This window comes from Osmia bicornis, chromosome 5, assembly GCF_907164935.1.
Source record: "Osmia bicornis bicornis chromosome 5, iOsmBic2.1, whole genome shotgun sequence".
Classification (NCBI taxonomy): Eukaryota; Metazoa; Arthropoda; class Insecta; order Hymenoptera; family Megachilidae; genus Osmia; species Osmia bicornis.
Window position 1 is genome coordinate 4,706,312 of NC_060220.1, and position 13,497 is coordinate 4,719,808.

Below are 13,497 nucleotides of genomic sequence, written 5' to 3' on the forward strand. Positions count from 1 at the left end.
CGATTAAAACCGGTTAATACGCGGCTGAAAGGGAACATTGTAATTTTCGATACTCGATAATGATGGATTCGGGCGTTGTTTTAGGAGTCGATGCGAGTCACGGCCCGGCTACGTGAGCAATTACGTGGCGAAGCTGTCTTGTACATATATCGTACATACAGCCAGAAATTCAGGGTACGACCCAGATCCCAAGCAATGGTCCGGCTAAGGTTTCATCAATTTTAAGGGAAGTTACATGCATTTCAAAGCAACATGCATTTAAAAACACCCTTAAATCCGGATAAGGGTTAAAGCGAGGCGTCTGATCACTCGAACGTTGCAAGGAATTATCGTTGAATTAATCGCTGTAAAAGACCACATCACCAACCACGTGAACTTTCATTCAACAATCGAGACTATCGTAGAGCTTCCTCTAAATACTCGAAGAATGATTATCTGATCAATCAGCGCAAAGTACACGACTCGGATCAGTAGGAACGAGGCTGGGTATTTTGTAGCGAACCGATCGGTGAATGATCGTCGAATTAATCAAACGATGAATTATCGCAGTATCGGTAGATTTCATTAATCAGCGATCTTCTCGTTGCCTCGTTACGGAACTTATTGTCGGTCAGTCGCTCTCTCTAATCGATCGGATGAAAGATGAAATCGTCAAGCTGGAGGCAGCTTAATGAGACAGCCGGTGTGTATCGATGATACATATATTCGCGCGATCGATCGTGTTAATTCTAAACGAAGTCGTGTTTTAGGCTTCTCGAATTATAAATTGAAACAAGATCGCAGCTAAGTTTCCACCGCGAGTATTGAAAAAAAGAAAAGGTAGACCGTGAGAACGATCAAGATTCGACGAAATCCCTTGAGACATTGAATAGAAGAACAGTGGATTTTCAATTTTCTTAGTCGGACAAGTTAGCTCGAGATTCCTCGACGGTTCTGTTGGTTAATAGATTACAAACGGTCACGCGTTACCAAGCACAGCTCGAAACGTAGCCATTCGAATGGCACGCAAAGTGAGGTGCAAAAACTTAATGAACGCCGCCGCGTGCCGCTGAATCGAGCGATCGGTTCGCGAGCTGATCAGATCGGTATCACTGGATCGGCGGAACCGTCCAGCCCGTAGCTGCTTGAATAACTATCGGATCGTTGCATCGTTGTGTCGCGATGTCTCGCGGTCTCGATTACCTCCCAATTGACTTATTCCTGGCGTTAATTGCGCCGATAAACGAGCAAGCATCGATTGTTTCGAAGAATATCGTGCTCGTAAAGCATGGCTACGAGGAGCAGCTGTACGTCGTTCTTCATTTAACGCGTTCAATATTCATTCGTCAACGCTAAATATTCGTCTTGTTCAGAATCATTACGGTAAAAGTAGCCGGGAAACTGCAATTGAATCCGTACGATCCACCTTTCTCCGTTTCCTTCGGCTTCTTTACTTTTTCATCGTCCAACGTGCCCGTTTCTTCGATCGAAACCCCTGTGGCGGGTCCCACGCCCCCGCGATCCTCGTTATTTACCAGTAGAAACGCAGGATCGAGGGCGGACCGAGCTGTCTAATGTGGAACGGGATCGAGCTGCTAATTGGTGAGCGAATTTTAATCGAACGAGCCTGGAACGTGCCGCGAACGAATGGGAAACTCGGCGTTCTACATTTGCATCGGTTGCAAATGAAGAAATAAGCGAAGCGAAATATGATTTTCCCTCGAATAACCGCGTGTAGCTCGACAAAGCTTCCCAAGTCGATCATGCTGAACGCGTGTAAATTATGCAACAAACTTCGACATAAAACTGGGTTCTGAAACAGTGTAGCAATCGTTTGAACGACAAAGTACAGCATCGGTGGAGGCGGTACGGATACCTTCGGTATACCTAGCTGCTACATGATTATGGTTATCACCTGGACGATTGGATCGGGCGGATTAGCTACGCACGAACTCGCCACGTACTTATGTACATACGTCTGCATTCTAGACCACACTGGCGAATGTACACGTATGGAATACTTTCGGAACAGATAGAGATGAGGATTTCTGAGAATGATTTCCAGCACTCATAGATTAGCCGTGCGAACTGCTTGTTTCAAGTATTCATTTTTTCAAATGAAATATCAATTGAAATCGTTCTATGGTTGTTAATTTGCAAAACAAAAACATTTGAAGAAACGCCGGATCAGCCTGGTTCGAAAGAACCGTGAAAGATCGAAGAATTGCAAGATCGATACGGTGCTCCGTGATTCGAGTACGGAGCCTCGATTTGCCGGACGATCGAGCCGGCCAATTGAGCTATCCAGGCCGTCGACAAATTACTTCTTCCTAAGTCTAATATTTCAAACGGGCTGCCGCCCACAATTTCATCTCCGCTGCTCGTTTCAACGCGGCTGTTGCCTTCCAGTTCTCGCAAATTGCCTTCCCTCTTTTCCCTCGTTTCCGCATCGAGCGTCTCCCAATAGCTGGAGCAAGAAGAAGGATTTCATCCACTGGCTGCCGTTTACGTTTCGTGCAAAGGTTAACGATATCGTCAAGTTTCTCAGCACCTTTTCATCGACTTCCTTCGCAACTTTGTCCACGGTTGAATTCGTTTCGTGTTTAATGATCGAATCGGTAGCCCGTTTCTAACGGAGATCCGTCCAGCCGCCTACTAATTGGCCAGCTTCGATCTCTCGCATAGATCCGCGGGAACGGTCACGATGGATAGATAAAACAGAGGCGTGGTTCACGTCATTTTAGCGTCGCAACGTAGACGGGGTGGCGATGGTGGTTGGTTGCGATGGCACGAGGGTCGGGTCAGGGATCGAAACGCGCCTCTACGTTCAGCTGGAACTCACGCTGTGTGCTCTATCGATGGAAAGTTTCGATAAAAGAACGCCGCTGCCACGTTGATGGAGAATCGTTTCGATAGAAATTAGGGCTACGCCCTGGTTTCACCGTGGATTTTCATCGTGTTGCAACGATTATTCATAGTGGCTGGTTAAAGGTCGGTACTTGCCAATACGTAACACTGTCGAATGCAAATTAGCTTATGTAGACGAAGGAAAGCTACTTGGAATTATTGCTCGATTTTAACGCGATGAAACGTCCGTGTCAATTTAACTACTTCGCGATCGGCGGCTCGAAAATGTGCGAGGTTTTCGAAAATTTCGAGAACGTTTAACCGAAACACTTGGCTGACTTTCGAAACGCTGAAGAAGCTGAAAACAGCAGGCGCCGTTCGTGCTTCGCGCGTCTCGCATGATCGACGAGCGGTACGCAGAAGTCGATAGTCTGTCGAAAGGTGAAAGATCGTAAGGTTAATAGAGGTCGAGGATTTTTTTCTTCTCGCTTTGCTGCGAACACACTAGCTCAAGTAGCGAACACATGCCGGCTTTTGTGAAAGGACTTTCCGTAAATAAGATGTTTTCATCGATATTAATCAACGTTTAATATGTTCGTCCGGCGAGCAATTTCCTTGAAATTGCTTACAGTTGCCGGATAAAAAATGCGAAATGCTGGATTGGTCCCTCCGAGGCGACGCGACGTCTGTTTATTCCTGGCAAACTTTCGCTCTGACGATTTCAGCCAGAAATGTATTTCCTGGAACGGCTAAGGTTTTCATTAAAAGTCGTCGATGTATTCTTTGTTTGCTCTATAATTCAGTTTCGCAGGTTACAGAGGGATTAGATCTCGGTTAGGAACGTCGAATTCTAACGTCCAAATTGATGATATCTGACACGCAAGGAACAAAGAGATCATTCCAGTTCTAAAAACTTGTTCCGAGAAGAAACATGAAAATATAAAGACCCGTTCGTTCTTGTTAACGACACGTAAAGGTAGGAAAGTGTGGCTGGAAACTACCTGTTCGTTGAACGAACGATTGTAATTGCAGATCCTTCGGTCCGATCCGCATTAGCATCGCGGGGAATTTACATCGCGACTTGGCATGAGAAACGTAGCTGGAATCGATTATTCCGCGAGAGAAGCGTGTTGCTGCGGTGCAGCGACTAATTAAGCGATTATAGCGTCTCGAACGAGCTAACGAGTGTTAATCCAGAGCCGAGTCGTGCCTGACAGAGTTAGCCAGGGTCAATCTGCCTCACGCTTGCGCTACCACAACGATAATTTTACTTATCAGTCTCTGATTGCTTGCCAGCCGCTCTTTCCTATTTACTCTGTCTCCAATTAAAATCAATTTCTTGGACGCTTCGGGTTACGCTAGAAATGCTGGTCTTAATGATAAATTGAAAATGAGAATGGTGGTATAATTTTTAGAAATGTTAAAAACGTAAAGGGTTAACAGGATGAAAAAAGATTTAGACGCGATGGAAGCAGAGAAGAAGGGAGGCGGCGAGAATCGCAAGTAGCCGCGAGGCGTCTGCGTGCCGCGCGCGGCTCGTGAGAAAGATGAACGATAGTCAGATGGATACGTCAATACGCGTGCCATTAGTCATATGCATTTTCGATTTATCGTCTCCCCGTAAATCCCTGATTTCTAATTACATGCTCGTGATTCGCGGATACCTACTCCTTGTCTATCGAAAGGTACTACCTCGGTCCTTGTTGCTATTCAGCCTGTTTCCGTGCCTCTAACCCTCCTAGTCTCGCCTAGTCTGTTGCACGTTCGGCTTCGATCGATTTCTATTAAAATGAAAACGTCGATGCACCGCGCCGCGCCGTGAAAAGGGGCTGCAGGGCGTAGCGGAACGTGCAATTCACCGACACCTGGCTAAGTTATTGGCGTCGATCTCGTCTGGATCGCGAGCGGAAGATCTAACATGCAGCGGAGAGAAACTTAACTCGCGTCTCGATTCCGCTTCCAGTGGTGCAAGAAAAAATCATTTGCAATTAGTTTACTGAAAATCACTAGGTGCACCGAACGTTTTATCGATAAACGGACGCATTCCCTTGTTCGTCCCTCGGCAAGAGGATAGGACGTCGTGAGCGTAAGTACGCTTGATTTACGCTAAAAGCCAAGCCGGCCCCGCGTTCAGTCTTTATCGACGGGGGTAATGCGATGATGATGGACGAGCGACGATTTGTAGAGGCGGAATGCGCGCCGGCCAGGATATATGCGCGTCCACTCCGTGGAACGGTTATTATTGTAACTCGATCCTGGGACGCGGCGCGCCAGGTAGAAAGCGCAGGTATTTCAGGGAGAGACCGCAGGGAAATTCGATGGGAATATTGTTTTTGAGGAACGAATCTTCGCCATGTTTCGTGGGAATCGAAAGCGTACGGATGAAGTCATTTCACGAATACCGATGTTCGAAACGTGCGTGGATCTTCGAACAGTTAATCGGTATCAGTGTTTTAACGCTTTCATGATCACGTATTCTACACGATTTATGACTTATGTTTCATTTTGCATACGAAAGAGTTTATTCCTAGATTCTAGACATTTCTTCTCTATAATTTAACAGTTATAAAGTTTACAGTTTTCTAGCTGTTTTTATGCGAATTGCTTTATAACATTTTGTTCAATCAATTCAACTGATTCAATCTCGCAAAGATAAGGAAAACTGACTCTTCTCTAAAAATATTCAAAGTAGTCGAAACGTAGTCTGCTCCTCTTTCCCCGGAAGTACGACACGGTTCTCTCATTTCTACATCGATAAACCTTGGTATAAAATCCGGCGAGTCTGTTAAACGGGAAGGATCGGCGGCGAGGATGTGTGAAAACGTCCATCGGACATCGTGCTTCTCGTGACAGCGATCCCGGTCTATGAGCTGCAGGCAATCCGTAGTCTGAACGTCTTCATCTCGCGAAGAAAGCACTCGTAGAAGGCCGCCAATCGATCGGTTATGGTAATCCAAGTGGCTGGTGGGATCGTTAAAAAAGGTCGCGTCGAGCAGCGTGATCTTGCATTTCCTTGCTTCGAGAAATCACGCCGGAGCAGCGTTCGATGTTTACGACGCGATTAACCGTACTCGTTCCCCTTGCTCGCTTTCCGATTTTCTATGCAGCCTTTGGCGACCGTTCGTGCGCTTCTGTGGAAACGTTTCTCTCGAATTCCTCGAGGAATCGAGCGGACGTAACGTTACGACAATGCTTAAGGTGCGTACCACCTGTACCCTGAAAGCTCGCGAAGCGTGCACGAGTCTCTACCCCCTGGCATCGAGCATTATTATCGCGTTACCACGTAATCGCCCATATAACTTACACCGCTATGAATTATCATTAACACCGCAGGCAATCCCTCAGGCCGGAATTGAAGCTGTTGCTCGCGCACTGTGACTGCGTTTGTCGCAACGGCACGTGTCACAAGAGATACGCGATGCGTTTGTCCGTCAATTCCTTGGACGCGTTTCAAAACGAAATTTCAAGCTCTGATAGCTCTCTTTGGAATAATTCCCGTATTCGAAGGTTATCAAGATACAGAGAAGCAAAGCGCGGTCGCATGGATTTATCCAGCTCCCTGCACGGCGATCATATCACGTGCACGCGGTTTAATCAATAAACAACGCTGCGATTGTAAAGCAACATCGATCGAGCGTTAGGAAAGGCCGATCCCAAGCGATACGAGGATCAACATAGGATCCACGTCGCGAGTCGGTCACGATTAAGACAATAAGATTTTACGATGTCCCCTATTTCAAGCACTTATCATCCGATGATCTGTCCGTGTTCGGGACGTTATTACATTTTCATCGGTGCACCGCTGGTTTCGTAAGCGACCAGGAGATTTTACTGAAAGATGACCTACTCCGTGGCGCGCGATAGGCACCGCTAAAAGCCGATCATTTAATAACTTACGCCCGGCTCGAAGATTACGATCGTCCGTGGCACAACGGGTATTCGGATCATGGTCTGTAATCAAATGTTGTTACCGACTTTTATTACGCCGTTAATGTGACTCGCGGTACGATTATTCGTGTGTTCGCTTCCATCTGCACGGAACACGTGTGTCTCTCTTTATCTTTCTTTGAGCGCATCCATGCCCACGCATCTGTTATCTCGAATCTGCGAAAGTACGAAATAAATTCGGCCGATTTCGTTCGATTTACCGGTAAAGAGGCGAAGCGAATTGTCAGCGTAAACAGCCGTTGATGCAACGCATTAACGACCTCAAGATCGGTAATTAATTTTCGGATTCTTATTTACAGGCTACACGGACGCGAATGGCAGATCCGTTCTCGAGTTCGAGGATGAACCATCCAGAAGGGAGACTCTCTCCGTTAAGGAAGTGTCGTCGTTTCTTCTCTACCTCGCTCGTTTGCCCAGGTACGTATTGGATATATTATTATAACGTTAAACTACCTATCGTATATCTTCCCCTTGCTTGATTTAATATGTTTCATTCACGTAATTGGAATCAATTATCGTAATAAATTAAAATGCAGAAAATTTCTCAGGTTACTTGCGGGATGTTTCAATGAATTGTACGAAAGTAAATGATAAATCAAATGATAGTTTTATTAAAATATTAGGATATATTTACATTGGTGTCTCGTTAAAAAGAAATAGAAAATATTGCAAAAGACTGACACACTTTTCGTTCAGTTCGCTTGGAATTCAATTGATGGAGATTGAAAAAATATATCTTTCGGGCATTACGATCGAAACGATCGATTTATTACCTTCCTCTGTGTCCGCTTTTCCTCCTCGATCGCTTGCAATAATGACTGCAATCGAGCGGCACGGAATCGACGATTTATTAATCCTCTCGAAAGGGAAGGGACGAGTTTGGTCGCGCGCTTTCCAACAAATAAACAAACAAATGAACCCGATCGAGCACGGTTTCCGTAATAATTATAATTTTCCACCGCCGTAACACGACCGGCACCGCCCACCGTAATCACAGACAAGGTGCAAAATCGCGGCTCGTACGTATCCTTTTGCTCGGCATCGCTCTTCTTTTCCTAGTAAATCTCCTAGGCGAACGTCCGATCTAGTGGTCCGGCCACCGTTATTAATTAGTCCGATACGTTTCTCTAACTAGTTAGTAATCGATCGTGGCACGGCAAGCTGAAAAATCGGTATCGCCAAGCAATTACCTACCTCGGATAATTCAATTACGCTGATAAATGACGAACATTATAGGGAATTTCAATTAATTGCTACGTTGAGACTGTAGACAAGCTCGAACATCTGTGAACAGTCTCTGTTTGAATCTTTTTACTAATTCATTTCTGCGTTTGCAATTTATCTTCTAATTTGTACCATTGAAAAGAAGTATCTATAAAATTACAAGAGGCAGTTCATTAAATATGCAATCATCAAAGTATTCATTCTTTTTATTTTTCGTACCGATTCTGACGTAAGTTCAGATGATTGTATCAAAGCTACATTATATAAGTGATAATATCAGTTATTACACGTCGGTATGAATTTCCATGATCGATCAATGCCGAAATTTCGAATAACGAGTGAAATTATCGTGGAGATAGGCGCGTCGAGAAGGATAGAAACAGGTGTTGCCCTTTCTCCGGGTAGAATTCTTTCTCGAGCCAGGAGTTGCCGATCGTATCGACGACGCGTTAAAACGGTGTTCGAGCGGTCGAATAAAAGACGGCGGGACGGGAATGACGGTAAATCATGCGCCACTTAACGCGTCGGAATAGAATTTTGAATAACGGTGGCCTCCATTATCGCGGCATCGAGGAAAGCGTGCACGAGGAAACTGAATATATTTCGCATTACATAATACGCCTATTGTTCGGAGAAAGTGCATATTTCATTGATAAGAATCGGGCATAATGCCAATTTATTTTATCGTTATTCTTGCCCCGTTCCGTTTTCGATCCACCAACGGGAAGAATTTGTACCGATTCGACATCGGAACACCTTCAAAAGGTCCGTCGTGCAATTTCCTGATCGAGAAACAGGTAAGTATCGTCCGATATTTCGTGTAATCTGACAGACGGAAGATTGCTTTTTGATTTTATCGCTGCATTCTCTGGCGGTAGATGTAACGATAGTAATAATAATATTGCTATTAAAGAGGAAAATTAAAAATTCTCTTTATCTCTCTTTTCTATTAAATTCGTCGTGCCGATCACCGGTGACCCCCGCGGCATTTAACGCGTTAAAGGATCCAACCTACCCCAGACGGCGAATCCTCCTCAACTTCTTTCGCTCAGCCACATTCGCATACTCTTCGGCTCATAAAACATATCACGTACGATAACCACGGCATTCTATTGCGGTATCGTTCATCGTGCGGCTTTATGATGCCCTATGCAATCGTCCCGTTCAAACCCCACGACTGTTCGAACAGGCGAGAAGAAGCTCGCAAAGTAAAGAAGACACGGTATTCCGCTCGAGGCTCCTCTCGACTAACGTTCCTCTATCTTTCGGTATCTTGTGGGCGGTTTTCGCGCGAGTACATGGAAAATCGAGCGAAAATCTTCGCGATTCGTATCATCCGGCTATAATTGCGAGCTTTTTCCTTCCCCTTGGGCGATCTTTGCATCGCAAGGAAATATGATTTTCATCGATTTCACGGAAAAGCTTGTTGCATTTCCAGAGAGAAATTCTGAATTACGAGACCTACTTCATCCTCGAGCGGCATCGCGCGGAAAACGCTGCGGGATTCGGCGAGGCCGAATTCCATTAAAGAATTCTAGACAACCAAGTTTAATGTTCTTCGAGGTAATTAACGTTTTATAACGCGATACGGGAATATTTCGCGTGTCGTGATGAAGTTTTCCCATGGTACGTTGGAAGAATCTCTGCGCAAGAGTGAAATTCCGGTAAAATTCCAAACGATGAGGTCTTGCTTGCGGTGTTTCGAGCAAATTCAAGAGAATTCGAAGCTACCTTCGAACCTACTAAACCCAGTAACTGTAATATTTGATTTTACTATCGAATTTTGTGTTCTAAATGAAAGACACAAAATATGACCGAGAGAATACAGACTCTTCGATTCCCACGATCGTTCAAGATAAACGTCGCGATTGTGCAAACAGTTTCACCTATCGGATGATCCTCGAAACTGGCACGCGGAAGGTCGCGAGACCTTCTGGTCATTATGCGTTCGTTATTACTACGATATGTTCCGGTAGCGAAGAAGAAAGCGGATCCAACGAGCCAGACACCGTTGGAATCTACCAACGAAAGCTAACAGTGTCATAATGATCCACGGAACACGATCGCCATAAGTCAACGTACCGGTTACGCGGGATTCATTAGTATTTTTTTTTGGTGTAGCTTGTTTTTTTTCGCGTTTTTCTTTTAACCGCACGGTGGGAAAGCGTAAAAGCGACGTGGACGTAACGGCGAACCGGATTATTCTTGACCTCGGAATTTTCACACACTTTTCATTGCTACTCGAGATTTTCATTGTCAATAACTTTCATTACAGTTAATTGGAAGGAGAGAATTTTAATTCAGATTTAATAGAATAGATCAATGTTTGTCCATTTGATTCGAAAGTGTTTGTTTCTTGAATCGACTCGATAATTTTCTCCGACAATTTCAAATCAGCGACGTTAGTTAAATTCCTCTGATAAACTTGATTGATGGACCGGAAATGATGAATCGTTGAAAGTTTTCCCTCAGTTGACGTGTACAAAGTCCAGCCTGTCAAAGTTGTTTCATTCGACAAGAAAGCTCATTTTTAATAAGGTTCGACCGAGCAAGTGGGTTACATTTATTAAACATTATGTCTATATTCGCGAACGATCGAACGCAGTATTGTTTCAGCTTGCTTGGAACTTTCTTCCTAGGCGTAAGGAAATGATGGATCGTTGAAAGGCTTTCCTTTCGAGAATGTAAATTGATTAAGACCCCTCAAACTTCGTGCATCGAGAAGATACTTTCGACGATTTGTCAGTGAACACAGCATGTCGAATAGCAGTCAATTTCTTAGACAATTTTGATGCATTTCGACGGATTACCATTAATTAGAACAACGAGGGTGGGAACCGCGAACCGTGAGATATATCTTACCTCTTATGTCAAAGATATTTTCTAACTTATCACTTTGCTCGTGATTAATATTAATCACTGCTGTTTGGACTTCTGGTATTTCAAGCTACTTATTACACAATCAATCCACGTTATTATTATAATAATTTCACTCGACATAAACTTCCCGCGACGGAAGAAAACGTTGGTCAGATAACGGAACCGGCTAATCGATAACCAAAGGCTATCCTGCGTTCCATATCGATACCGCGACCGTCGCTCTTCTCTTAATTACCGACTGTCGAGATTTATTAGCCCAAGGTCGGTCATTTTCACTTCTACTCACCGCTTCCTAGATCCGGCTAAACCTGTCGCGCGGAAAAATCGCGGTGCACGCCTCGATTTCGCGACGAAACGAAGGTGAAATGGCGAAAGTTCCTGAATATGTACATCGTTTCCGATACATGCATCGAGTTCGTTCGTTCGATTTCGATCGGTCCACAGACAATGGCGCGAATTATGGAGAACGATCGAGAACGCGCGATAAACTGCCCACCGTCTATCCAGATTTTAGACGGAGTTGGATATCTAGTGTTTGCCCGAGGGAACTGCTCGCCCTTTGGAAATTGTCCAAACGACAATGCATTCTATCTAGTTTTGAAAGATTAAAGTTCACAATTTACGCGTCCGAATTTTTCTATAATATGACTTACTTATAGTAAAAATTCAGTGAAATCAATGTTTTCCAATAAAACAACGCGTCTCGGCGTAAAGATAGCCATGAGAGTAAGATCGAACCGTGAACTTTTTATTCGCTTTCAAATATTAATCGTGTGTTGTGACGAGCTGTAGCTGGAACGTCGATGTGTCAGCGTTAACACGCGCGGCTGTCTGCTCGAGAGGGAGTCACGAGGTAGATCGTAGGACGATAGGATCACGGAGGATCTCTGGTTGATCCAGTTGTGCACCTGACCGCATTTCTGCATGAGTTATGGACGTGCATCAATCCTTTTTACCCTCCCTCCTCGTCCATCGTGATCGCGGCGATCGTCCGCGTTCTCCCGCCTCTCTTAACCACCCTCGTGTTCGATGGTAACGGTAACGGTTTCGTCGAAACGTCCCTCGCTTGCAATCTCGCTTTTCCCTGCGGGACGAAGATCTGGAACTGCAGTTTGTCGACCCACTTCCGAGATCGTATCTGATCCTCTCCAGCCTCTCTTTTCCTCCTTGTTCGCTCGTTTTCCCGTTCTATGTTTCTTCTTCTTCTTCTGTCTTCATCCTCTTTCCCTCGTTTCACCTTCATTCTTGCATCGCCGCGGCACGATTGTTAAGCACACCCCCCTCGTTACAGAAGATTTAACGATACAGCGTTTCTTTTTCGTTCCCCAACGTCGCCCGAGGATCAAATGATTCCTCGGTGAACGCTAGTTTTCTTTCATCCTGCGATGTGTGGGTGCTTCTGATATTGACGATGATCGGTGACGAATACAAATTACGATGTAAAACTTGGATAGCTATCTCTGTTCTGTGGACATTTTTTTATTTTTAAAAGAACCGAGGACGCGAGTGGTATCGCGGTTATCGTTTCGCGGAGGTAATTCAACTTTTGGTAAGAACAGAGCTTATGGAACCTGTCGTTCGAATAGCTTATTTAAAATTCCGATAAGACGGCATTCATACGCCGTCGTTAACACGACTGTTGAGCGAAACATTGCACTTAGCATACGCGTGGCAGCTGATCTGCATACAAATCTTGCCACTGAATTGGTGAATGCCTTAATAGAAACAGATAGGAATAATTCTGATATTTCGCTTGGAAAATTGATGTAGCTTTTTCAAAAAATTCAGAACTTTTCTTCGCGTTTATAATGATGTCAGAAACATCCAGCGTCAATTATTCCTTTCGATGTTAATAGACCATTGTCTGGCCAGCATCGGTAACGAATTTCTCTTCTTCGCGAAGAAGACACTCATTTGCATACGTTCAATGGCAATATCGTAATTATCAGTTTAATTATTACCGCGAACGTCAGCCTGGAGGTACGGAACATCGTACTTCCCTCGATTGTTGTTTCAGAGACCAGAACTTCTTCCCTGCCAGTCGATTGACATATTGCCACGTGACTTGGATCCTAACCGATCGGTTCGTCGAATCTTGCGGACAAGTGTACTTACATATTTGCGTGGGAAGCGGAGAAATAAATGACTATCCACTTGACCAACGTTCGCCGGTAGAAACCAGGAGACCCGTATTCTTAATAACGTTCTAATAGAGTTAACAGCTCTCTAACGACGCGACACGTCGAGTGTGACGCTTTAATAGCGTTAAATACGCTGTAGAGGAAAAAAAGTGGAACAGCAGAAGCGTAGAGAAACAGTCGTAGATTCTTTAAGGTAATTTAGCATTCAAAATTGCCTGATAAAACAGAACGGAGGAAGTCGGTAAAAACGTAATAGGGAACTCGAGTGTACATTTGAAAGAAGCGTTGCGGTGTATCATCCACTTTTTCTATCATTTTGTGTGAAACGATGGTACCCTTTGACTGCAATCTCTAGTTAAAACACTTTTCTCAAGCTTGATATTATTTCACTTCCTGAAGAGTAGCTGCACTCGATGGTACTGTACAGAATCGATGGACCTGGAAAGGTCAAACAACCTTCTCTCATCGTTCTAATATT

General features: G+C 44.5%; 1 protein-coding gene across 3 annotated transcripts in view; it reads left to right on the forward strand.

The window, feature by feature from the left end:
- LOC114880410 (puratrophin-1-like) overlaps positions 1 to 13,497 on the forward strand; it is a 193,485-nt gene that overhangs the window by 115,185 nt on the left and 64,803 nt on the right. For all 3 annotated transcript variants that reach the window (XM_029196401.2, XM_029196409.2, XM_029196424.2), the window contains one exon: positions 7,074 to 7,191. In XM_029196401.2, coding sequence (XP_029052234.2) covers positions 7,074 to 7,191 — 118 coding nt within the window. The remainder of the gene's footprint in view (positions 1 to 7,073; positions 7,192 to 13,497) is intronic.